This window comes from Pan troglodytes, chromosome 6 (genome assembly GCF_028858775.2).
Source record: "Pan troglodytes isolate AG18354 chromosome 6, NHGRI_mPanTro3-v2.0_pri, whole genome shotgun sequence".
Lineage (NCBI taxonomy): Eukaryota > Metazoa > Chordata > Mammalia > Primates > Hominidae > Pan > Pan troglodytes.
Window position 1 is genome coordinate 127,140,054 of NC_072404.2, and position 26,781 is coordinate 127,166,834.

Here is a 26,781-nt window from a genome sequence, read left to right on the forward strand (position 1 = left end):
TCCCATTGTTGTTTTCCAGTGGCCTCCTTGCCTTGATATTTAGCCCATCAAATCTCTGGGCACAAGGGACTGCTCTTTATTCAATCCTGTCATAACTCTGCAAAACCTTCCCCTTCTGATCTCCTCTCGGTTGTGAATGATCCCTGGAAATACTTCGGGGAGTACTGGGAACTGACACCGGCAGAGCTGACCAAGTGAGTTAACATGAGACAATCGTGTTAGGAGCACATTTCCTAGCTTAAGCAGGGAACATCTGTGATGAAAAATGCTAAGCCAATTAACTCACAAAAATAAGCTAATTTTGCATTCTTTGTTTAGATATGAAATACTAACTGGGGGGGGTGTCACTATGTCATTGTTTGCAAAGAAAGGGGCAGACTCTATCTACTGAACAATCTTGCCTCTTTTCTGCAGTGGGGCTATGAGAAACCTTGTCCCTTTCTGGCTGAGGGTGCTGAAGTAGGAAGGCGTGTTGGAACTACTGAGAGCAGAGAACTCAACACACACAAAGAATCCAAAATTTGGTTTTACTCGGAGTCCTGAGAAGTTCTAATTACACACTGTTCTAGCAAGAACAAGCAGCAAAGATGGCACATAACTTACCCAACGTACCAGCAGTCTACCCAACTGTTCTCTGTCTTCAGGAACTCCTTTTCTCTGTTCATTATGTATTCTTTATTCATTGAACTTTACGTGAAAATAAACATCCCAAGATTCCCACAATTGGTTCAACATAAATGAATAAGAGGACTGACTTCAGCCAGGAGTTCTCAAAGACTGGTCTAAGAACCACCAGCATTAGAATTGTTACAAAAAAGCTGATTTTAGGACCTCCTCCCAGACCAACTGAGTCAGAATTCCTGAGCTGGGCACCAGAAATCTGCTTGGTTAGGGAGCACTCCATGTCACTCTGATGCACGTGGAGCTGCAGAACCACTAGACTAAATGATTTATATAGTCCCTTCTGTTTCTGTCACTTGACACTATTCTGAGTAAATATTTACCAAGGGCTGTGCCCCAAGGGGCTCGCAGTCTATCTGAGGAGTTAGCATGTAATAAGAATTGCATGGTACCTTGAATTCATTCTCTTTATCTTTTGTGCCTTTGTGAAATGGTCGGTCATAGCGGAATTTCCAGATGTGATTCACTTTATAGAAGCTTTTGATGTTGTCCGGAACACCCTCTCTCTGCAGGACCTCCTGGCTCTCTGGAATGGGAGTCACAGCATATATCTGCAAATCTAGGATTAAAGAGTCAAGGAGAGAACCTGACTTGGCAAACTCCATGGAAGTCTGGCTTGGGCTGAGCTATGGCAGAGAGAAGAGGATGGGTAACAATCTTCTGTTTCCATTTCAGTTGAAGTCATTAAAAAAATTACCAAGAAGATGCCAAGAACTCAGTTCTAGCAAATCACTTCTCAAACTACAGGTCTTGAACTAGTTCTAGGTAGGTAAAGTATCAGCTTGAAATTTCCATGACTTGAAATTTTCATGACCTATGAATTCAGATATCACTAATTTTTGTGTGTGTGTGTGTAGGTAGATGGGAATGGTTTGGGCCTTAGGTACTCAGAATTAGGATAATCCTAATCCTTGTTCATGAGACATCTATTAGTCTGTGCATGACACATTTAAATTTATTGTTTGCTTATAATAACATGTAAATATCTATGCAACCACGACCAAAGACAGAAACTAGAACACTGACGATGACTTACATTTATCTGTGTGATTATCTGTGTCCCTAGCCTTCCCACATCTGTGATAACTGCTGTCCCAAATCTTGTATTCATATGCAGGGTGTTTAGTTATAGTTTATATTTTTAAAAATTACATTAAAGGAGTATCATATTAACTTGTATATTTACCTCCTTCTCTTCTTATTTAAAGAAAGATAGCAAAATATTTTTCCTATGTACTTTCTTGCATGTCTTGCATTTTGGTTTCTGCTTTGAAATGGTATTCATAATTGTCAGTGGAAGTTTTAAAAGTGTTTTTTAAGACCATCAGGTTCAGGAAAAGGCAGAGGGGTTCAGAAAAGAGTGCTGGGGTGAACTGCCTTTGTCTCTAACACCTATATAATTTCAGCTCAGTTGTTTGTGTTTAGACAATAAGAGCATGAATTATACAGCAATGATTAAAGGCTGTTCAGGATGCCATAGCTAAAAGCCCCCAAAAGATACTGGAGTAGCTCTTTCTCTTCCATTCCTCATTCTAGAATACAAATAATCAGGGTGGGGGGAGGGGTGAATAATATGTGCCAGTAAACACAATACTATGATTTTCTTGAACTTAAGCAGTTTCCACAGGATATGTCAAAGGAAGATTATTCTAAAGGATATCACTAAAAAAAAAGCTTTAAAGGCAGGGTTGAGCTATACAAGAGGTTTAATTAAAAGGGAAAAATTCTTTCAAGAGAGTTCTTTCAACTGACATCATCGTAATAAATAGAACAATTAAGTTCTATTCAGAAGGAGTTAAGCTAAAATTAAGATGATGGGAAAGAGGGAGCAGTAAGGATGTGGCTATTGAAAAGGGACTGGTGGCTGAACAACCTTGCATGAAAATGCTCTGCAGCTAAGAGCCAGTGCAATCTCACTGAGTCCAGCCCTTGCAGGTGCGGATACACTGAGCTTCTGCCTGGAAGATGGTCTCATCGGGCTGGTTGGCGTGCTGCATGGCGATGGCGTGGGGGAACTCGTTCAGCATTCTCTGTTGGAAGGCTTCCAGCCTCTCGTAGTCATGCCCTCGACACACAAACTCCTTATTCTGGAGATGAAAGCAAAAAAGAAATTAGGGCTATATAACTGAGTGGATTACAGACAGAGCCAAAAAACATGACACTGGCAGTAACTGACCACATGCCCCATACCAAGACACTATAACAAAAAATACGCTGGAACAATCTGAAGTTTGCCCAATTGTTAAAAATGCAGATAAAGATCATGAGTTCACTCTCTACTGCATTTAATAAGGCCCAATAGAATGCCTCACTCTTCCCGGTTCACTTGCATGAGGTGCAAAGAGGTGGATTCTCAGAGCACCAAAGTATGAAAACAAAACAATTGTATCCCTCTAAATGTTAATAAGCACATGTGTAAAGATTATTTTTATAAAGTACATATCAAATTCATGTGAGTAATTTCACAATTTGGAGGAAAAGTAAATTTGTTGTCTGCTTTTTGTTTGTGTGTTTGTGTGTGTGTGTGTGTGAGTGAGTGAGTATTCTGCCGTTCATGATGCTCTCCTTCAGTTAAGAATGGTGAAGGTTATTTCTGAGGTAGGTTAAGACAGCTGGAAAGATGGGAAGGTTTCCAAAAAGTACCTGAATGATCTGATTAGATATGACGGATCTCTGACATTTTAATGATAATGAAGTTGTAATTGAGCACAGTCATTGATGAAGCACACTGCATGTCTTATTTAACTCATATAAGCTTGAGAGGTAGTCAGTGCCCCCTACAACACCCCATTTTATAATTGGGGAACCAGGGCTTAAAGTCTTTTTTTTTTTTTAAGATGGAGTCTCACTCTGTTGCCCCGGCTGGCATGCAGTGGTATGATCTCAGCTTACTGCAACCTCCGTCTCCCAACTTCAAGCAATTCTTCTGCTTCAGCCTCCCGAGTAGCTGGAATGACAGGTGTGCACTACCATGCCCAGCTAATTTTTATATTTTTAGTAGAGATGGGGTTTCACTGTGTTGGCCAGGCTGGCCTTGAACTCCTGGCCTCAGGTGATCTGCCTGTCTCGGCCTCCCAAAGTGCTGGGATTACAGGTGTGAGCCACCACGCCTGGCCATGGCTTAATGTCTTGAAATACTTTGTCCACGTGTACTAGATTGAAATTCTGGTCTGAGTCCAAACTCTGGGCTCTTTCTACTCTGAACATGGCCTAGTGTATGCAGGAAAAACACCTAGGAGCCACCAAGACCAGGAAAACTTGTGGGATCTCAGGCCCTGGAGATCTTCAAGTTAAGGGGAGATCAGTTTGGGGCCTAGAGGAGCTGAGGTCCAAGGTTTTCCGTGTTTTTCCGCTCTATGAGGTTCTTATGTAAAATGCCATAAAGAGGGACTCCAGGCCACAGAGAGGGAGTGAGAAACAAGTCATGGGCAGAGGCTCAGTTCTTCCACAGGGAAAGGGCAGCTGCAGGCAGGTAGAGGAAATACAGCAGGAACTGGGCTGGATAACCTACCTTGGTTCCCCACAAACCCCTAAATAAATCATGATCTTTTGAAAAACACAAGGTTAGGGCAGGCTCTACCTATAATTGTGGACCCCATACAATTCTAGATTTAAAACTTTATAGATAAAAGTTACAATTTCTGATGCTGTATTTTAAAAATTCTACTCAAAAGATAATTAATTTGCTTGGTAAAATAAAAGACAATACATCCCTCTCTGCCTATTACAGGAGCCCCCAAATAAATATTTGAATATCCTAGTAAATGAAATATATTTTAAAACAAACAATGCTTATATATGACAGTTTGTAAAAATCGGGGCATTTGCTCTAAGAATACAGGCATTCAATGGTATTAAGAAGCCATTTTAAAATAAAATGAAATTTTGGGTCTGATATTTGGGTCTCTAAGAAATAAAGCATCTTCCTTATCAGTACTCTTTTTTTTCTAAAAAAACACACAGATTTATTGAGATATAATTCACATACAACAAAATCCACCTTTTAAAAATGTGCAATTCAGTGGTTTTTAGTATATTTATAGAGTTGTGCAAACATTAACAAAATTTAATTTCAGAATCTTTTCATCATGTCAAAAAGAAACCCTATACTCACTAGCAGTTACTTCCTATTTTCCTCTTCCTCCAGCCAGTCACAAAACTACTTTTTGTTTCTATGGATTTGCCTATTATGGAATTATACAATGTGCTGGCCTTTTGTGACTAGCTTTTACTTAACATAGTATTTTTAAAGTTCATCCATTTTGTAGCACATATAAGTATTTCCTTTCTTTTTATTGCTGAGTATCATTGCATAGATATGCTGTGTTTTGTTTACCCATTCATCAGTTAATAGATATTTGGGCAGTTTCTACATTTTGGCTATTATGAATAATGCTGCTATGACGATTCAGATACAAGTATTTGTGTAAATATATATTTTCAATTTTCTTAAGCATGTATATAGAAGTAGAACTTCTGCGTTAATATTCTTTAAATAACCCATTTTGTTTTGTTTTGTTTTCTTTTTTTTGGAGACAGGGTCTCACTGTCACCCAGGCTGGAGTGCAGTGGCTCAATCACAGCTTACTGAAGCTTTGACTCCTGAGCTCAAGCAATCCTCCTGCCTCAGCCTCCTAAGAAACTGGAACCACAGGCGCACGCCACCAAACCCGGCAATTTTTTTTAACTTTTAGTAGAGATGGGGTCTCACTATGTTGCCCAGGCTGGTCTTGAACTCCTGGGCTCAAGTGATCCTCTGGCCTTGGCCTCCCAAAGTGCTGCAATTACAGGCATGAGCTACCGTGCCCAGCTAAATAACCCGTTTTCCATGAGGGGAAAAATCCCTACTTAGATCATAAAAGTGGATAAATGTATTTGAGTGCTAAAAATTATCTTGGAAATTGATCAAACGACAAAAGACTTCTGGCCTCAAGCAATTCTCTTGCCTTGGCCTCCCAAAGTGCTGGGATTACAGGTGTGAGCCACTGTGCCTGGCCAAAAGGATGTTTTTAATGTTGATATTTGTTTGCTTTTAAATCCAAGAACAGACTAGAATCTGATTCCTTAAAAAAAAGGTCAGGCTCCAGGATTCTGAAGAGTGTAGTGCCCTTTAGAAACCAACAGAGGGGGACCCTTCTCTTTCATTGTGAAGCAAATGCCATTTATACCCAGGAAAGCTATTTTTAAAAGAAGAATGATATAGAAGATTGATTTATTCTAATTGACTTTTTAACAAAATTTATTCTATTTGCTAATGCAGTTTTCCAATTTGCTAAACCCTCTTTAAAATTATGACTCTTAAACTACTTCTAATTTTTTAAAACTTTATACTTTTAATTATAATCTTTCAGACATGACTCTGCCAACAATGTCATGTCTGTTTGTGCCAACAGAGGGAGACGACCTACTGTGGCAGGGTCGTGTCTAGACCCTGCTGCGCAATCCCCAGCCCTCTGTGTGGCTATAGCTCTAGATTGTCTGCTGCTCTACTCGGAACCTGGATCCAGGCCATCTGCAGTCCTTAGGGGGTTGCTCATAACAGCTTGGGATCAGCTATACCTGCAAAACGTAGTCTTTTAAATTCAACATGTATTCTGACTTTGCCATTTTTTACTTTTCATTTTCTGGGGGTCTTGCTCTGTTGTCCAGAGTGGTCTGGAACTGTGCTCAAGTGATACTCCTATCTCAGCCTCCCAAGTTTTTGGGATTACAGTGTGCCACTGTGCCCACTTGCTGCTGTTTTTGATCAGGAATCAAGATTTCCTCCAGTTTTAGGCAGGCCCACCTGCAAAGTCAGCTTTGTGACCGCCCACTACACTGTGTGGAGTCTCTTTTAATGCAACAAGGAGATTTCACATTATGTCTGTGTAGCACCCAAATGCATGGTCATTTCAACTGACTAAAGAAAACATTTGTTCCATGTGATACTAAAATGAACCTGTATTGGATATTTTGGGATCTACCTATCTGTCTTTTTCATTCTGAAAGGCAGATAATGATTATTAAACAATAAAGTGAAATCTTTCTCTTCTTCTCCAAGTACACCCATCCTAGTATTCTGTCATATGTGCTGACAGGCAAGATTTAGGTAAACACAAACATCAAAATATTTCTATATTGAGAACTAAAGTTGTAACAATTGATTCAATTTTATAAACTATCCCAGATACCTTTCCTTAGTTGCTTGGGGAATTACACTTGCTCTTTTAAGCAATGTTTTTCTACAAGGAAGGTGTATATACTGAAGTATTCAATAAATATTCAAGCATAGAAGACACTACTGGGCAGAATGTGAAAAATGAGAAGAATGGAGTTGAATATTTTATTATCTTATAGGTGTCTTAGAATGTCTAAAAGTTTTCTCTTTGTAGAAATGGAGTTTATACTAGCAATAAATTGGGTCTCTTTGCTGGGTGACATTTATCTTTTTACAAATTCATCAAAATGGCCAAACAACACTCTTTACATGGTGCTGGAGGTAGGGTTTTCACATGATGTGAAACTCCATTGCTTTCGATACTCTGCAACTCCAAGCCTCCTGCAGTGCCCCACCATTTTTTTTCTAATACTAACTTGATGGAAATTGCAGACTGAATTAAAATAGTGGGTATCAGACAAGGGAAACTATAATTATCAAAGATTGCTCACAAAATATACCAAATTTAGGAAGGGGTTGATTGCTATCTCGGAAATTATTTAAACAAGGCATTCTAGATTAATATAGTGTCTGCAAAGTAAAAGTTTAAAAAAAGTCTCATGCATATTATTACCTGTCATATAAAATGTCATTAACATCTTAGTTTTCTTGATTGGGATATCTATATGAGAACTATGAAAGCAAATTAAATAGTATATTACTTACTCTTAAGAAAAATGGAAATTTTTTTCCATAAAATCCAACTCTGAAGAACTCTGGTTCAAGACGTTGCTGGTCCATAATTTTGTCATACAAAGAGGCTTCCATCATCTAGAAAGCACAGGAAACATTCTAAGCATTTTATCTCATCTTTCGGTTCTATCAAATTTATAGAATAAGATTTCTCTTTGACATAAAGGAGAACTTTATTTTAATTGAGTTTGCTGGAAAGAAAGTTTGACTTTCTTTTTGATGCTTTAAGTCGGGGATTGGCAAATTTCCTCTATAAATGTCCAGAGACTATTTCACATTTTGCAGGCCATATCGTCTCTTCACAACTACTTAATTCTGCTAGGCCCACAGGCTGTAGTTTGCTGACCCCTGCTTTAAAGGATCAAGTGTATTATCACATGTTATCCCCAGAGAAAAATTATTTCTATGCATGTAGTCTATCAAGAAAAATATTTTCTTCACAATCAAGTAGAAATTAACATGAATTATTAGAGGCAAAACTTTTCTAGAGAATTCTTGTGCCAGATTTACTTACCTGTGGGTTTGCCTCCACCTGGCACATGGTAATTCAGGACATTTGGAAGGTGCGATCTTGCACAGGTTGGGCAAGGATAAAACAACAAACCAAACCAAAGGAGACCCACAGTGCAAAGTGTTGTCTGGGCTGAAAGCTCTTAAGTGCGCCTGACAATGTTGAAACTATGAAGCATATAAAGCTTATGGTTTCCCATTCATGGTATTATCATCCCCAGGGTTTCCAGAGAAAGACTAATATTACACTTAAAGATTCCCCCTCTATCCCCCCTCTAGTAACAGCACCCCAAAGAGCAGTTGGCATGAAGTGTAATGCTTTGGGTTTATAAAAATCTTAGTGACTATGGCACCCAAGGGCTCTCACAAGTAAACATCATCACCTCGCTTCTGTTACAGGGATAGGATGCCAAGAGATGAACAGCAATGTTTTCATATAAAACTGCAGTGCCTGCCAGAGTCAACATGATGGACTGAAGTTAAAACAAGCTTTTTCTCTTTCGTTTTCATGTTAGGAGAAGTATCGATGAACTGCTGACATGAAATACTGTGCCAAAAGGACAGAGTCAGTTCCTGCCAGTTGAATAAATTCCTTGTTGGGATATAAGGGATTTTATGAGCTGTTACAGGTTTATGGTATTATCTCTTAAATGGCTACCTCAAAATTAAAAGGCAATATTGTAATCTTTTTTTTAATGTATAAAAACTGATGATCCTATTTTAGAAACCCTGAAGAACTGAAGCACTCAGCAGGATCTTGTGTATTACAAGATGACACAAACGTTCATGTTGCTCAAGAGTAAGGACTTGGAGGGCAAGGAGGACTTGTTTGAACCTAAGAGCAAAGCAGATATAAAACATTTGGTTCAGAGAAACAGAATACTCAACTCCTTGAGCTCTTAGGTACTGAAACATCGATCTAAGTCCAGCAAATAAAAACACATTGCTGAAGCTAAAGAGAGGTGACACCTACAGAATTTGGCCCTAAATTATTTAGAAATAGGTCAGCTATTCCTACAGATTTGCAGATTATGGGACTAAGAATGGTATATTGTTACAGAAACTTATGTGTAAGTGGAAACTCTTCAAACAGGGTGGAGATTTTCCACAATAAACTAAAAGTGTTAATCCTGGATTAGATTGTATATTTCACATGTGGTATTTAAAACAGATCAAGTGCTCACTTTTTTATATTAAATAAAAGCATTACACAAATCAATTTGCTATTTCTCTATATAAATAGCTAAGTATGCTTCAGAGGATTTATCTTAAAAAAGGTTTCTGCAAGACCACAAAGTTAATTTCATAGAACCACACTGGAAAGCTAATCACAAAGGGAGGCTATGGCCTGATCAGGATGCATCCAGGCACCTTACCCGCATCTTGCTCAGGTTTCTGTAGTCATAATAACTCTCATACTGCTCTGCAATCTTCCGGCACAAGATAATGCCATTCTCCCAACACTGTGGACAAATGAATGAGATCAATGGAACCATCTGACAATATCCACTTACTTCTACCCAAAAGTCAGAACATGAGTGCTTTCAGAGCACCAAGCCTTACTCCTTAATCTTTTTTTTTTTTTTTTTTGAGATGGAGTCTCACTCTGTCACCAGGCTGGAGTGCAGTGGCCTCATCTTGGCTCACTGCAACCTCTGCCTCCCTAGTTCAAGCGATTCTCCTGCTTCAGCCTCCTGAGTAGCTGGGATTACAGGCACACACCACCACACCCAGCTAATTCTTGTATTTTTAGTAGAGATGGGGTTTCACCATGTTGGCCAGAATGGTCTTGATCTCCTGACCCCATGACCCACCCGCCTCGGCCTCCCAAAGTGCTGGGGTTACAGGCGTGAGCCACTGCGCCCGTCCACTTCTTAATCTTTATAAAACACCTTGAGACTTCAAGCTTGAAAACACCATGTAATTGAAATGTAAATTATTAAAAATCCTTTGAATGCTGGAAACGATAATCTACCACAACAGTCATTAATATATTGTACATGAACTATATTTTCTGGTGTCATTCCAGAATCATCTTGAAATGACTACAGTTCCACAATGGCCGAGTAGATGGATATAAACAGGCCCTCAGTGCAGAGGAGAGAATTACCACTGACCCCTAAGGCCCAATTATCTGTGACTGGTACCCTGGATTCCTTGCTTGGCTTAGTTGTGCTTGCAAATTGTGAGAGGTCTAACCAAGTTGGTTACTCTCAGCAGAAATGTAAAAATTCTTTAATCTAGTATGGGTGTCAGCAAACATTTTCTGCAAAGGGCCAGAAAGTCAAAACTTTAGTCTTTGAGGACCATTTAGTTTTTGTCACAACTCTGCTGTACTCAATTCTGCTGTTATAGCACCAAAGCAGCCATAGACACAATTAAGCATGGCTGTGTTCCAATAAGAATTTAGGGCCACTAAAATGTGCATTTCATATCATTTTCACATGTCCCAAAATGTTATGATTCCTTTGATTTCTTTCAACCATTTAAAAACATAAAAGAGATTTGTAGCTTTGGGGCTGTACAGAAACAGACAGTGAGCCATTTGACCTGTGGACCATGGTTTGCAACCCCTGATCTAGCACAGACTCCTGGGGATGGACCAATAAATGAATTCAGAGAGTTTGCACCACCTTATCCCACAGGTGGAAACTTTACAGCAGGAGGGCACAAAAACATTTCTTTTGGTATTCATGTAATGATATGTCAGTGTAGCTAGATAAATAATAAAGGAAGATGTGGAAGAAGCAATTTCCTTCGTGTACCCAATTATATTTTGTAAAAGAATTACAGCCATTGGTTGTATTTTAATTTTCTGTTTAACCTTTGCAATCTGGAAGATAAATTTGAGTCTAAGACAGGTACCACCAAAGCATCCAAGTGTTCAAATCCAATAGACAATGGCGGTCAGATTCATGAATTTTTTAAAAGAGTACTACAAGCCCTTGAAGAGGGGTAGGAAGTGGAGGGAGGTGATGTACTGAATTGCTTTATGAAGTCAGTGAAGTTTTTTCAACACCTCAAGGCATCTCTTAAGTATATGATGGGATGCCACAAAATTCTTTAAACAAATTAAGTTTCATATATTTTACCTTAAAGTATAATGGAGCAGAATGCATGCCAATTTCGGGAGAGTGTGAAGGATGATAATGGTTTTTCAGAGAATACAATATCTGCGTGCTATGGTCTGCACGTTTGGGTCTCTGACAAATTCATATGTCGAAATCCTAAACCCCAGGGTGATGGTATTAGGAAATGGGGTCTTTGGAAGTGATTAGGTCATGAGGGTAGAGCCCTCACGATTGGCATTAGTGCCCTTATAAAAGAGGCCCCAGAGAGTTAGCCAGCCCCTTTCACCATGTGAAGATACAGCAAGATGGCCCTCACCAGACACTGTATCTGCCAGGGCCTTGATCTTGAACTTCTCAGCCTTCAGAAATGTGAAAAATAAATTTCTGTTGTTTATAAGCTACCCAGTCTAGGGTATTTTGCTAAAGCTGCCATGAATGGACTATGTTACTGGGGATCCAAATCTCTAAATCGGTGTTTATCAAAGTGTAATGAAAAGGTCATGCACATTGGACTCTCCTAGGGTCCTTGTTAAAATCACAGATTCCCCAGCCTCATGCCAGACAAGGCACGAATCAGAATGGCTCATTCAGAATCAAAATGAATCAGAATGGCTAGGACTGGCGCCTAGGAATCTGCATTTTAACAAGCTTTTGGGTGTTTCTAATATACATTAAAATGTGAGGATCCCTGCTCAAGGAGGTGGGCATTCATAAACTAGAAATGAAAGGGAAAGGGACATCAACACCATCACCCCAGGAGGGACCCCGGGCGGGGCAGGGCCACTTACTTTGCCTCTGTCAAAGTTCTGGATGATGGTGAGGTGCAGGTGCTCTTTGCGCTGCCATTCTGTTTGCATGGGGTAGGTCAGGAACTCCCTGAGGGGCCGATCAGACCATTCCAGTAGCTCGTCATATAAGAGGAGGGTATATGCAGCTTCTGCAAGTCACGTGAGAAGACAATGATTGAGACAGGACCCCAAGCCACATTCCCTCAAATGTGGCCAGTTTCCGACAAACTGGGGAAAAAAAAATACTATTTTCTAAATTTCACGATATAGCAGAAAAATGTCCAGAATATATGCAGCAGTAGGGTAATGAACGAGGACCTCCCCTGGATGATGGACTTGGACTAATCAGAGATCTGTATTTCATCTTTTGTTTCCTGTATTTTCGTTTCTGTTTTTGTCTTTTGTTTTTGTTTTCCCTAAAATGTCTGTATGCTACAGCATAATCAAAATGTGTAAGGATATCATGCTGTTGCTGGTTCAAAGATGTGGGGAGACAGGCCTTTGTTTGCTGAGAGAGTTCACTCGTAAGTTCCTTGGGGACTATGAGCATCCCCCAAAGGGCAGGCTTAGGAAATAAAAAATGGCAAATTCTTTGGGATAATAAAGGGCTGAAAAATCGAAACTGTTGAGGAGGGGGTTCAGAGTGGAGGCAGAATTTACAAGGGGCAAAGAAGCCAGAGAGGAGCTGAGTGAAGACCAAAAAAAAAAAAAAAAAAAAAAAGAAAAGAAAAAGAAAAAAACCTAACAACAGGGTAGGGATTGGAGAGGGTGGAAGTGCTGGATGAGGAGTGGGGGGAGTGGGGGGAGTGTGTGGGTGTGTGGGTGTATTTGTGTGTGTGAGAGAGAAAGAACCGTTGCAGGCTGTGTGATATGACTGCCTTGCCCCAGATGGCCCCACAAATCTTCTGTAAAGAATACTGATATCATTACATGCTTGGCATGGTTGGATTTCCTGCAGAAACAAGGGGTGATTTTCCATATACGCATAAGTGGAAAAGGTGACCTATGGATTTAAGTATGGTTGGCAGATAGTGTATTTGACAGGATACTTGCCATTCTGCAGGTCTCTCCTTTTCCTGAACTGTAAATATAGCCCAATAGATCAAGAATAGGAACCAGAATTGTCACTGATAAAGGACTATAATAATTTTTCCTATAATGTCATAATAGCCTACTCAATTACTAAATTGAATAAAATGGACAAATACTTATGTTATTAATCCATTTAACTCCACCTCAGGTTTCTCAAAAGACATAATGACAGCTTTTACGATGGTATCAATAATGGTAATTCCTTTTCTTCATTTATTTGCCTTTAGGGTAACTACACATAAAGCCCTAAAGTAATATGCTGAGTTATAATGCTATGATGTGGCCATCTCCATGTAAAAAAGATAGTTGCAATAAGAAGGGCCAGGGCCCCTATCACAGGCACTGGTCTTTTTTCTCTTCAATTACCTTTGGTGAGCTTATACAATCTCCTGGTTCAATTATTATTGTGAAAGCTTTCCTAATCCGCCAGCAGTCTCTTATCCCCCTCCATTCAGTTTGCACAGTTAGCAATATGAACTTCTTTCAATGCAAATAAATGATCATGTTGCTTCCCTGGTTAAAATCCGTCCATGACTCTCAGTAGCTCAAACAATAAATTTAGGCCTCCTACAGTGACAGAGAAGGTTGCTCATGATCTGGTTCTTACCAAGCTCCCTATCCACATTTTCTCACTGGGTCTCCATGTAGTACAGGTATGAAAGAGCCCACCTCCATCTCTTTTAAGAAGCTTCAGTAGCCGCTGAGGCTCCAGTCCTCATAGTTGGAGCCCCCGGACCCCACTATCCACTTTCCAGAAATGAGCAAGATGCATTGTGGTCCAGAGGCAGCTGGGCACAAGAAAGCTGCCCGACGGGGACAGGGATGCCTTCTGTTGCATGCACTCTTGCTGGTCTCTTTCTTTACGGGATTGAATGTGAGATGGACAGAGAAAGCAGCCACTAAAGGGTGTCAGTTAACTGGTGGACGCAGACACAGAGCTGAATCACCATAACATAGGTAGCCATGGAAGACTACTCTGATTGCACAAGAATTATAATAACCAGATCCTCAGAAGGGTGCTGTTATTTTAACAGGCATCTAGTTTTCTCTGACATCCCTGAGATGATTTCCTGATGTTTAATTCCCCATGTATCATTATAATAAACGCTAAGTATCTAAGGAAACCCTACGCATATTTTTGTTCTTGCATCCACACTCTTTGCTCTTGTCATCCGAACAAGCTCTGCTTCCTCTCACATACCTCTCTGATTCACACCTAAGGGCCTCACAGCTTGTGCCTGCAAGACCTTCTTTCCCCCTTTGCTGAAATAACTCCTACTTTCTCTTAATGACCCAACTCAGGAGTTACCTTCTTTGTCACTCAAATTTCTTTTGTGTCTCTGTCAGCATGTGACTACTCAGAAAATACCCCAGAGACTAACTGATCATTTTGAAGGATTAGGAAGACTGAGGAATGTCCTTCCCACAGCTGCCCACAGGCTGTGATGACTTCAAGGGCAATGAAAGTCAAATTTATGGAGACAGAAAGTAGAATAGTTGTTGCCAGGGGTAAGAGGAATGGGGAGTTAGTGTTTAATGGGTACAGAGTTTCAGTCTGGGAAGATGAGAAAAGTTCTGCACCTGTAGTCTCAGGTACTCAGGAGGCTGAGGCCAAGAGTTTAAGATCAGCCTTGGTAACACAGTGAGTCCTCGTCTCTAAAAAAATGTATTTTAAAATTAGCTAGGTGTGGTGGCACACGCCTGTAGTCCCAGCTACTTGGGAGGCTGAGTCAGGAGGATCATGTGAGTTCAAGACCAATCTGGGTGATATAGTGAGACCCCCATCTCAAAAAAAAGAAAAGTTCTGTCGGTGGATGGTGGTAATGGTAGCACGACAATGTGACTATACTTAATACCACTGAACTGTACACTTAAAAATGGTTAAGATGGTAAATTTTAAGTTATGCACAATTAAAAAACAAAAAGAGGCCAGGCACAGTGGTTCATACCTGTAATCCCAGCACTTTGGGAGGCCAAGGCAGGTGCATTGCCTGAGGTCAGTAGTTTGAGACCAGCCTGGCCGACATAGTGAAACCCTGTCTCTACTAAAAATACAAAAAATTAGCTAGCATGGTGGCAGGCACCTGTAATCCCAGCTACTCAGGAGGCTGAGGCAGGTGAATCACTTGAACCCAGGAGATGGAGGTTGCAGTGAGCTGAGATCACGCCATTGCACTCCAGCCTGGGCAACAAGAGTGAAACTCCGTCTCAAAAACAAAAACAAAACCCCCCAAAAAACAAAAAGAGCAATGAAGGTCTCCAGTCTCCAAATGCTTTCCCAATCAGCTTGCCCTTGGAAGGTCCTGGGATGGACGGAATGCCAGGTGTGGGTCAGGTGCCCCTGGGAAAGCCTGGGAAAAGAAGGCACTGGCAGGCAATCAGATGAAACTGACAAATGACTGAGCGATGGCATGGAAAAGTTGTGAAGACAAATTACACCTGTTTCAGAATTTGATTTGGGAAAATGACAACACATATCTGAGAAAAACTGTGTCTAGAGGAAGCAGTAGTAAATTTTTATTAATCCCATTCTACCATTTTGAGAAGTGTATTACAAGGACACCAATATGCAAAAAGAAATAAGAGAGAAGAGTAGAGATGAGTTAGGCATGGAGGCTGCTGTCACAAAAGGCTGGAAAAGGGTTAAGTCACTTAAACAGAATCCTAGAAAGATAGAAAAGTTCCCTGTCAATTTCACTGTCTCCAAGAACAGAAATGAAGATAGAAGAGAGTAGAATAAAATGTTACATGGGAAAAGAACTGATTTCTTATGACTTTGGGGAACATAAAGACTGCAAGTTGAGTAAACAAATTAAAGAAAAAAGATTTACCCAGTTTTGAAATATAATCAGACAAATTTGGACTTTATTTCAGAGAACCAAAATATATCTGTTATATATCTAGAGTAGCTTATCCTCACTTACCTCCTGCATTTCTCTTTTTATGAACTTTAAAAATTTTCAAAAAGTTTACTGTTTTTTTTCTTTTTGAATCGAGAATTACCAATATTGAGAAAGAAAATCTGCTTATCAGGTGTTAATATTTAATTAAAGGGTACATTAATTTGTGATGCATTTATTTAAATCTCACATTGCTAGGCACTATTCTAAGAACTGAGAAGACTAAAGATAAGAAAAACATCACTGTGGGCCAGGTGCGGTAGCTCACACCTGTAATCCCAGCACTTTGGAAGGCCAAAGCAGGTGGATCTTCTGAGCTCAGGAGTTCGAGACTAGCCTGGGCAATATGGCAAAACCCTGTCCCTACCAAAAAAAAAAAAAGAAAAAAGAAAAAAATTAGCTGGCTGTGGTGGCATGTGCCTGTGGTCCCAACTACTTGGGAGGCTGAGGTGGGAGGATCGCTTGGGTTTGGGAGGCAGAGGCTGCAGTGAGCCCAGATCGTGCCACTACATTCCAGCCTGGGTGACAGAGTCAAACCTTGTCTCACAAAAAAAGAAAAGAAAAGAAAAGAAATTATTACTGTCCTCAAGGGACTCCTTAACTGAAGATTATCCATATATACATGCATGCATGTACATACACAATATATAATATATAACCATATAATATGCAATTATTAATAAAAAACAGTTTGATAGGTACCTTAATAGAAATCTGGGGCTGGACGTGGTAGCTCACACCTATAATCCCAGCACTTTCGGAGGCTGAGGCAGGTGGATCACCTGAGGCCAGAAGTTCGAGATTGGCCTGGCCAACGTGATGAAACCCCGTCTCTACTAAAAATACAAAAAACTTTAGCTGGGCATGGTGGCAGGCACCTGTAATCTCAGCTGCTCAGGAGTCTGAGGCAGGAGAATCGCTTGAACCTGGGAGGTGAAGTTGCAGTGGGCCGAGATTGCACCACTGCACTCCAGCCTGGGTGACAGAGTGAGACTCTGTCTCAAAAGCAAAACAAAACAAAAAAATCTGGAAAAAATGCAATGGGAAAAAAGAGATGGGAAAATCACTTAGCCTACGGGAGAAGGATTGTGGGGCATGGAGATGGTGAGAGCAAGAGAAGAAAAAGAACTTCAGGAGGGGGATGGCTGCATGGAAAAGAGGGTGAAGGAGCTGATCCTGAAGGATGAAAGGAGGGTATGTGGTACAAGTGGTAAGATGAGGCTGAACAGACAAGCGTTGGTTCAATTACAACAGACCTTGAATAAAGAATTTGAAGTTTATTTTGTAGAACACATACACTGACAACAGAGTGATATCTAGGGAAGGAGTTGGCAAACTTTTTCTTAAAGGGCCAGACCGTAAATAATTTAGGCTGTGGTCTTTGTCTCCACTACACAGTTCTGCCACTGTGGCGCAAAAGCAGAAATACACAATACACAAATAAGTGGGCATGGGTGAGCTGTTATAAAACTTCCCTTACAAAATAAGGTAGCTAGCCTGTAGGTTGTAGTTTGTTGGCTCCTGTTCCAAAGAATAACTCTGCTGACAGTTCAGAGGCAGACAGGTGAGAAATGATGGTCTAACTGAGGCAGTAAAGGTGGGAACAGTGAAAAGGAAATGGTTTTGAAATATTTCTAGGAAACAGAATTAATAGAACTTCATGAATGATTATTTGAGGGAGGCTAGAAAAGTCAAAGATATATCAGGGTCTTCTGACTGAGTAAACAGTGATGCTACTAATTGAGACAGTGGAACTTCAGCTAGAGGAATGAGTAAATTCTGGGAACAGAAGTACCATTTCATAAAGGATTCCCTTACTCTTTTAAAGCTGGGGAGGAGCCATGATTCAGGAGTTCCTTGGAAAAACAATGTGGCAAAAGACCAAGATTTGAGGTTCCCAAATCTAATTAAAGGGTTCTGCTTAAGATGGAGTACATGCATTCCACCCTATCTCTCCCACTGATTACAACTAAACAGCCTGGAGAGACTATATAACACAACTATTGGAGGACTCTGAAAAGTAAGAGCAGGTGGACTGAGGAAAAAAACGAATACTCAAAGAATGACCATACCACAGTTAATTCTGTTTTAGTTTTTTGCCTTCCACATCTCCTGGCTTAGACTTCCCTGTTTCCTGGAACTGCAAATGGGAACAGACAGAAAAAGCTCCAAGAAAAGTCCCTTTAGTCGGAGTACTGGGTAGAAGATCCCCTGTGGGGTGAAGCGCTGTAGACATTTCTGGCCTCACTCAGTCTCAGAAACAAAGCTGCACACTGTAGGGGTGGCAGTGGGGGCAGTGGCAGTGGCAGTGGCAGTAATGCCTTCTATCAGTTCTTTTCTTTGACTGCTTTGCCCACAGAGAGACCAATTGCAGGGAGTGCATCATGGCATGAAAAGAGAGGATCAAGCCTTGGCTATATAGCCAGAGTACTAGGAAAGGAAGTTCTTGGGAGAAAGGAAGAATGGGGAGGATCACAGAGGGGAGGGAGCTCAAGAAAGGGATACTAAATTCTGCATATGAAGTCAGACTCATCTCCAAGGTGCACAAGTGTAGAACAAACCAATGGATCAATATAACAAGGACTTCTGTCTGTTAAAATTCAAAAAATTAATGTCTTCCTAAAGATTTTAACAGACTCCAGAGTCCTATAACATAATATTCAAAAGGTCTAGAATATAATCCAAAACTATCTGACTTTTAAAAAACTAAACAACTCTCAAAGGGCAAAAGCAATGAAAAGATGCCAACCCCAATTTGATGCAGATGTTAGAATTATAGACAAAGACTATGAAGCAGTTATTATAACCATGCTCCATGAAGTAAAGGTGAACATTTTTGAATAAATAAAAAGATAGACATTCTTTGCAAAGAAATTGAAGCTGTAAAAAGAAAATAACTACATGGAAATTTTAGAACTGAATAATACAATAACAAAAATAAACATCTCACTGGAAAGGCTCAATAGCTGAATGAAGCAACAGAAGAAAATCAGTGGACTTAACTCAATAGACATTAGTGATCTGAAAACAAAGGAAGAAGAGAAGTTGAACAAAAATGAACAGAGTTCCAGGAACCTATGGTACAACACCAAAAGGCCCAACATTCATGCCATTACAATCCTCAAAATGAGGAGAAGAACTGGTAGATAAATATATTTAAGGAAATAATGCTTGGAAGCTTCCCGAATTTGGTAAAGGAAATAAATGTACAGATCCAAGAAACTCAGCAAACCCAAACAAGTTAAACTAAACAGGAAAACTATGCCCATACATATAATAATCAAACCACTGAAAAACAAAGATAAAGTCCTGAAGACAACCAGAAAAAAGTTACAAACTTCATGTAGGTGAGTAATTTCTTTTTATTATTTTTTGAGACAGGGTCGGGCTCTGTCATCCAGGGTAGAGTACAGTGGTGCAATTTTGGCTCACTGCAGCCTCTGCCTCCCAGGCTCAAGTGATCCACCTCAGCCTCCCGAGTAGCTGGGACTACAGACATGTGCCACCATGACTGGCTAATTTTTTGTATTTTTGGTGGAGACGGGGGTTTCGCCACATTTTCCAGGCTGGTCTGTAACTCCTGGGCTCAAGCGATCCACCTGCCTTGGCCTCCCTAAGTGCTGGGATTACAGGCATGAGCCACCACGTCTGGCCTTGTAGTTGAGTAATTTAAATGACTGCATATTTCTTGCTAGACACCATGAAGGTCAGAACACAGTGGAATTATATTTTTAAAGTACTGAAACAAAAGAACTGTTCACCTACAATACTGTATCCAGTAAACATATCCTTCAGGGATGAAGGTGAAATAAAGACATTCTTAGATGAAGGAAAACTAAGAAGATTCTTCACCACTGGATCTGCTTTAAAAGAAATACTAAAACAAGATCTTCAGGCTCAACAAAAATATTATAACAGAAGGAACCTGGGAACTTCATGAATGAAGAAAGAATAATAGAAATGGTAAACATCTGAGTAAATAAAGTATTTTTGTCCTCTTAAATTCATTAAAATAGGTCTGACTATTGAAAGGCAAAAATTATGACACCATCTGATGAGACTTTCAATGTATGTAGATGTAATACATGTGGCAACTACAACATACAGTGGGGAGGATAATGAGACCTATATAGTTGTAAAATTCCCACATTTAACTTTGATATGGTTTGGCTGTGTCCCCACCCAAATCTCATCTTCAATTGTAGCTCCCACAACTCCCATGTGTCATGGGAGGGACGAGGTGGGAGGTAATTGAATCATGGGGGAGGGTCTTTCCCATGCTGCTCTCATAATAGTGAATAAGTGTCACGAGATCTGATGCTTTTATAAGGGAGAGTTTCCCTACACAAACTCTCTCTTGTCTGCCGCCATGTAAGATGTGCCTTTTGCCTTTCACCATTATTGTGAGGCCTCCCCAGCCACGTGGAACTGTAAGTCAATTAAACCTCTTTTTCTTTATAAATTACCCAGTCTCAGGTATGTCTTTATCAGCAGTGTGAAAACAGACTAATACAAACTTGAAGTGGTAAAATCCTAACTATAAGCAGACTATAAGAAGTTATGTATGTATTTTATAATCCCCAGAGCAACCTCTGAAAAAGTATGCAAAGAGAAATAGTCAAACAACCTACATGTATGTATCATGTATATGATATATATAGAATCTGCAGAAATATATATCCAATTAAAAATAAATTTTAATTTTAAAGTAGAAATGCTTGAGTCTTTCCACTCTAATTATAAAAAGCGGAGGAATGATCATGCTTAATACATCAGCTCCCTTCCCAATCTGAGCCAAAAGACAGAATTACCTGTAAAGTTCTGTGCTTTGAGATGCAGATCATAGAGTTTGTGAATGTAGCGTATATACATCTCCTCCTTGTTCAGTTCAGTCTTATAGAAGTTCTGTAAAAAAAGAGTACAGGTATGGATAGTTCCTCAACAATCTGGCCTACAATTATCTGCCTTTTACTCTGCTAAAGTTCCATGTCTGGAGCCAAGAGAACAGATGCATTTTTCCATGTAAATATCTCTAAAAATGAAGTAAGGTGGCTCAGTGACAGTGTCAGTCATTTCCTAGCAATTATTGGATAAGTTGGTATCTTGGGTTTTTATCCCTGATTCATATTTCTTTACTTTTTATGATTTTTTGTTAGTTTAAATGTCAATGAACAATCAGCCTGTTCAACTAAAAAATATTAAAAATACGTAACAGATTAATCAATTTTTTAACTTGGCCGATTGACATTCAAAGGATAGTTTCTTTCATTTTAAATTTCAAAGCTATTTTGCTCTAAAGAAAAAAGTCTCAGCTGGGCACGGTGGCTCATTCCTGTAATCCCAGCACTTTGGGAGGCCGAGGTGGACAGATCACGAGGTCAAGAGATTGAAACCATCCTGGCCAACATGGTGAAACCCCATCTCTACTAAAAATACAAAAATTAGCTGGGTGTGGTGGCACACACCTGTAATCCCAGCTACTTGGGAGGCTGAGGCAGGAGAATCGCTTGAACCCAGGAGGCGGAGGCTGCAGTGAGCCAAGATCATGCCACTGCACTGCAGCCTGGTGACAGAGAAAGACTCCGTCTAAAAAAATAATAATAAAAAAAGCAAAAATCTCTAAGACATATAGGTAAGGATGAGTAAAAGCAATGTAAAAGAATGGGAAAGAGGGTAAATAAAAAGGCTCTTTAAGATGTTATTCTGCATTTCCTATGTGTTGGACTTCAAATGTTTCCAGTTTATGTCCAAAACATAAAGGGACAAATAAGAGATTTTATTTCAAATTATTATTACAGAAACATGCTTACTGAAAATATTTTGTTTCCTAAGAAGTATTTAGATCTTAGGAAATATCTCTAAAATGTTTTTAACAAAAACTCAACTTTTACTTACCTGGACACATTATGTTGGCTATTTTATTTTTAGACAGAGTCTCACTCTGTCACCCAGGCTGGAGTGCAGTGGTGCAATCTCAGCTGACTGCAACCTCCGCCTTCCGAGTTCAAGTGATTCTCCTGCCTCAGGATTACAGGTGTGCATCACCACACCCAGCTAAGAATTTTTAGTAGAGATGGGGTTTTGCCATGATGCCCAGGCTAGTCTAGAACTCCTGACCTCAAGTGATCCACCTGCCTCGGCCTCCCAAAGTGCCGATGCCATTGGGATCAGGCATGAGCCACTGATCCTGGCCCAGGCTGGCATTTTAAAGGCATACTGATAAGCATCCAAAGCTACTTCTTCATCACATTATAAAGCACATGAGTCCTCACTGAACTTAGTCAACATAAAAGTGAATGTAAATGAAGTTGGATTCTAGTAAAAGCATAATGTTGTGAGTCTCCAAACAAGACATGTTTAGTGAACAAATCATTGTGCATTATGAAATCTCTGCTGGAGACACTTGAACTACTATTACTACTTATTGTTACTGTTCTAATTGATGCTAGTTGGTGTGTGGAAGAAGGGGAAATCGGTGATGAGGGAATAAATCTGTTGACTTGAAGGAGTGATAGGCTTTTCTAAGAGGAAAGGCCAGGAATTCTAAAAACTTTTTAAAGCTGATTAGCTAGACAGAGCTTTGGTAATAATGGACCAATCTAGCAAATGTGGCTGTTGAAATGGTACTTGGGCTTGAAGCCTGAGGATCTGCTATCAAATATACTTTCTGCCCATTACCTAACAGGTGTCCATTCTTCAATCTGAGGACTTTTCTAACTTTGAGACACTGATATTAAGTCAAATGCATCATAAATTTTTTTTTCAATTTATACCATTATCCTCCCTGTTTTATTCTTGTCTCCTGTAGATCTTGGCATTCTTTAAAAAGCTCAATAAATAATGCTATTCACGTCTCTCTTATTATAACCAAAATGATTTTAATTAGCAAGAATTGTTGTATCATAAACACAAGTCTAACAACTCCACAGCAGGTTTTTATATTACTAAAGGATGATTTGCTCTAATAGCTTTCTGGTAAGAAGCAGCTTTGAGAACAAAACAAGCAATCACTCTAAATAAATAGTTCTCTTAAAAAAATATCTCCAGTCAGCAGATGATAATCTTCCAAATGTCTGACAAAGTGTGTGACACAAAGAACAAAACAATAATTACATTTCCTAGTATTAGTCATGTCAAATATTACTTTTTTAAAACCAATTTAACCCCGATCTTGTAAAGGATGTCACAGCTCTCCTGAAGACAATCTGGAATTGACTTTTTCAAAGAGTTAAGAGAAGCCTCTAAGAGGAAGTGAGTAACTGAAGAGAACCACATTGCTACTAGAAAAAATCAAGAACCTTCCATGTGGAGTAGAGGCTAAAAAGATTAGCTTCAAAGTGATATATTTGCTTCTTTAATAAGTATTCTTGTGCTAGTTTGAAATAAGTAGAGCTTTCAAAGTGTTAAAATTTTCTAGAAGGACTATTCTTGGTCAGTGCAAAGCTATCAGGATAATGTCTCAAGTGGTTAGTAATGGGGCTACTGGTTATACTATATTAAATCTCAGGTGTATTCCTACTGGGAGACTAGAGTAAATACATTAAAGGCAGAGTATTAATTCTTTCATCCAAGGAAGTGATCTCTTCTTTTATACCAATTGTGGAAATGAAAATAAGGTCTATATTTATTTGCTCATCTCCACATGGAAGGTACTTAAGAAAGAAGATGGAAGAATGGAGAGGATTACTTTGGGGAAGGGTAAAGGCTTTGAGGTTATTTATGAGACTTTGTGCCTGGAGTTGAGGTAGAACCAGAGTTAAGAAGACAGAGAAGACCTAAAGCTTATCAAGCACTTAGCTTTTCTCCCAACACTGACATACAAGCACGGACGTGGGAGAAACTCAGGCTGAAGGTCTTCACTGTGATGAGAGGCTGGCAAAAGCAGGTAAGAAACTGGAGAATCAACTAGGAAATTTAAGAGAGGGAATGACTATGTTCAAGTTAGAAATGAGTACTGAGAGCAGAGGTCAATGGTCTGACCCAGTGAGCGTGGGCTAATGGCCTGCAGGTTACCGTTGGGTCTAATGAAAACATTACGGAAGAAAGTGAACAAGATGTGGCCTGATAGAGGATGCTTAGGTCTCACTATTTTTAGGGACTGATATTGGAGGTGGAGATGTAACAATTAGATTAAAAATGTGGAGGAGGCAGTGGGTGTGATAAAGACGGATACCATCACAGGCTCAGAGATGAGAAGCAGTGCAGCAAGAAATGAGGAAAATAGATGAAAAGACAGTCACAAGAAAGCAGAAGCCCTGAGCTTTGAAGACGGACTGTGACAGGAGTAAACAAAGTAATACAAAACAAAACAAAACAAAAAGAAACTGATGAGCTAAGAAAAGACAAAATCAAAGTAGGGGCAAAAGAATTTCAAGGTGCAAGCAAATAGAGAACTATATGGCATGTGAGGAACTCAAATGATCAGAGTAAGGATAAGAATGACTGTGCAAGAACTTAGAATATAATAGATGGCGAGGATTCATTTATTCTACAAAATATAAGAAAAAGAAACCATGAGATTCACAAATATAGAACTAGACTTTTCTTGTATTTTATATTTTCCTATACTTCAGATCTGATTGAAGGAACTTATCAAAAACATTAATTTGACTTACGTTAAAATATGACAAATAAACATCTAAATGTAGGGCCACTCCTTTGCTCTGTGGTAAGAATACCATTCTATTTAATAGTTAGTTATGTGACATTTTATATAAATGTTGGCTTGCCCAGGACAGCTTTGGATTAGCCTGTTATCCTTACAGAATGTTTAATTTTACTCTCAAAAATGTCCTGCTTGGTCATCCTAGTTACAAAGCAAACCTTAACAAAAGTGCTACTATGAATTCAATTTGCAAAAAAGCTAGAGTAAAAATTAGGATGTTAAATAGAAAACTGTCATTTGTTCACAAAAGAAGAGATCACTAATATTTATCAAAATGTGGACTGCATATCACTCTGTGAGAAAGGAAAAGAACAGAAAGAAATTGCTACACAAAGTAGAAAGACCTCTAACAGGGGACACGGTGCTTTTTGCTAGGACAGCAACAAGACTCTAGGAGGGTGAAGCAGTGCAACCGGGGAACCCAATGGCATCACTCTGGGATCCCACACGGGTCTCCTATTAGGGCTGTGGGGAATGCAGGGGATGCACCTTGTAATGTCTGGGACTGAGGATTTCCTGGACTTTAATTTAACCTGCAGCTCACTATGCTTCTCTTAAAAACACTTGTAAATTTAAAAATAACTCTTCTAAGAAACATCACATTGCAGATTAAACACAAACAAAACATAGTATTTCTGGGAAAAAAATACAAGTATTAGGAGAAAAGGAGAAAAAGGGGAATAGTTTACTAACCAGAAGGCTAACTGTGCAGCCAATCTTTTTGCCATCTACCTCTCCCATTTTCATGCAGTCCCTAAAAACAAAAAGCAATAGTCAGAACTCAGAACTTCCTTCCTAGGGGCAAACACAGTTTGTTCTTTTTGGGGGAAAAAAAGAAAGAAAGAAAGAAAAAAAAAAAAAAAAAAAAGCCACTTTTAGGGACCAGAGGCAATTTGCATTGCAAGCATTCGTTCATTTAGATACATGCTCCAAGGACTGATAATCTAATCTCTGGGGAATCTGGGGAGTCAGAGACTCCTGAGCATCAGCTTCTGTTAAGAATTTCATTGCCATGTCAAGATTATGCTCCCTCTCAATGGACATGGGCTCAGGAAGTTAGAGGAGTGAAAATGTGTTATTGTACACTTCCTACAGTGGGGTGAGAAGTGGCTGGTAAGCCTGGCCATTAACAATGAGAATGAGGGTTTCATTCCTAAAATAAAACCAAACTACCATGTATTTAAGTGGGATTAACTACTTTAACAGTTTAGATAATATGAAAATAAAAAACACAGGTCTACGGAAGGTGACACTGTGAGTTTCATCTCACCCACGTCCCCTTTTTAAGAGAATACTTAAGAGAATAGCATGATTGTACAATTCTCCATTACACTGTTTTCACCCTAAAATGGATTGGTTCTACTGGTTCTAGGGGCTAAGTCTAAATACCAAAATAAAGATTTTTTTTTTTTTTTTTTGAGAACTCTCAGGGACTCTGAGAATCCTCTCAATTCACCAAGACTTTCAAAGAACTATCAAAAAACAAAACAAAGCAACAAAAAATAAACAAAAGCTCAAATTAACAGCTCTGAACCAGCTGGTTAGAAGTTCATTATCTTAGTATACCAGGTTCCATGGTCTGATAATCAATTGAGTGATTCACAAGAGTGGAACGTTGATTGTATTCTATTTGATTTTCTAACTGGAGTTCAGCATGAACTGGAGTTCAGAAAAACATGCAACTCGGCTTACCTGTAATCTAACAACCTCTCCATTAGACGAGTTACAGTAGCAATTAATGAAACGCCACTTTCCCGCCATGTTTCCCGCTCAATTTTCTTTAGTAGACTGGAAAAGAAAGAACCCGGGGCATTTTCAACATTTATTTTTATCAGTCACCATGACAACCACTTTACTTTCATCAGTACCTTAAATGCCTTAGCAACCACTGCAACATCTCACAAGTAGCACAGTTTGCAAACAATGTCTTACCTAGGATAGGGACCAAATAGTGGAATTCTAATCCAGGAAGCATTGACAAAGCAAATTGATTTTCAGATTATCCAAGTCATAAAATACAAACACATGCATATAATCATATTTTCAAAATATACAAGCATCTCACAGCTCAAAGACATTTTTTCCTAGCTTCTCCCTTACACTAACAGAGGCTTGCGTCTTACCACATCAAATAACACTGCAAAAAGCAAAAACAGGAGTGCCTCCAAGTTTACTTTTAAGCAAG

At 39.4% G+C, this 26,781-nt stretch overlaps 1 protein-coding gene across 11 annotated transcripts in view; it reads right to left on the reverse strand.

Annotated features, from left to right (window-relative positions):
• The window catches only part of DOCK4 (dedicator of cytokinesis 4), a 472,223-nt gene that overhangs the window by 31,479 nt on the left and 413,963 nt on the right, over positions 1-26,781 (reverse strand). For 8 of the 11 annotated variants that reach the window (XR_008536523.2, XM_009453992.5, XM_063815007.1 and 5 more), the window contains exons 33-41: positions 26,529-26,555; positions 26,289-26,384; positions 25,290-25,350; positions 20,743-20,836; positions 11,940-12,088; positions 9,457-9,543; positions 7,544-7,648; positions 2,627-2,768; positions 1,074-1,240 (exon numbers count right to left, since the gene is read on the reverse strand). Coding sequence is in view for 10 of the 11 variants with exons in the window: in XM_009453992.5 (XP_009452267.4) it covers positions 1,074-1,240; positions 2,627-2,768; positions 7,544-7,648; positions 9,457-9,543; positions 11,940-12,088; positions 20,743-20,836; positions 25,290-25,350; positions 26,289-26,384; positions 26,529-26,555 (928 nt within the window). In the remaining variant the exon portion in view is untranslated. The remainder of the gene's footprint in view (positions 1-1,073; positions 1,241-2,626; positions 2,769-7,543; positions 7,649-9,456; positions 9,544-11,939; positions 12,089-20,742; positions 20,837-25,289; positions 25,351-26,288; positions 26,385-26,528; positions 26,556-26,781) is intronic. The other 3 variants (XM_519315.8, XM_054656240.2, XM_054656238.2) reach the window with 1 other exon arrangement.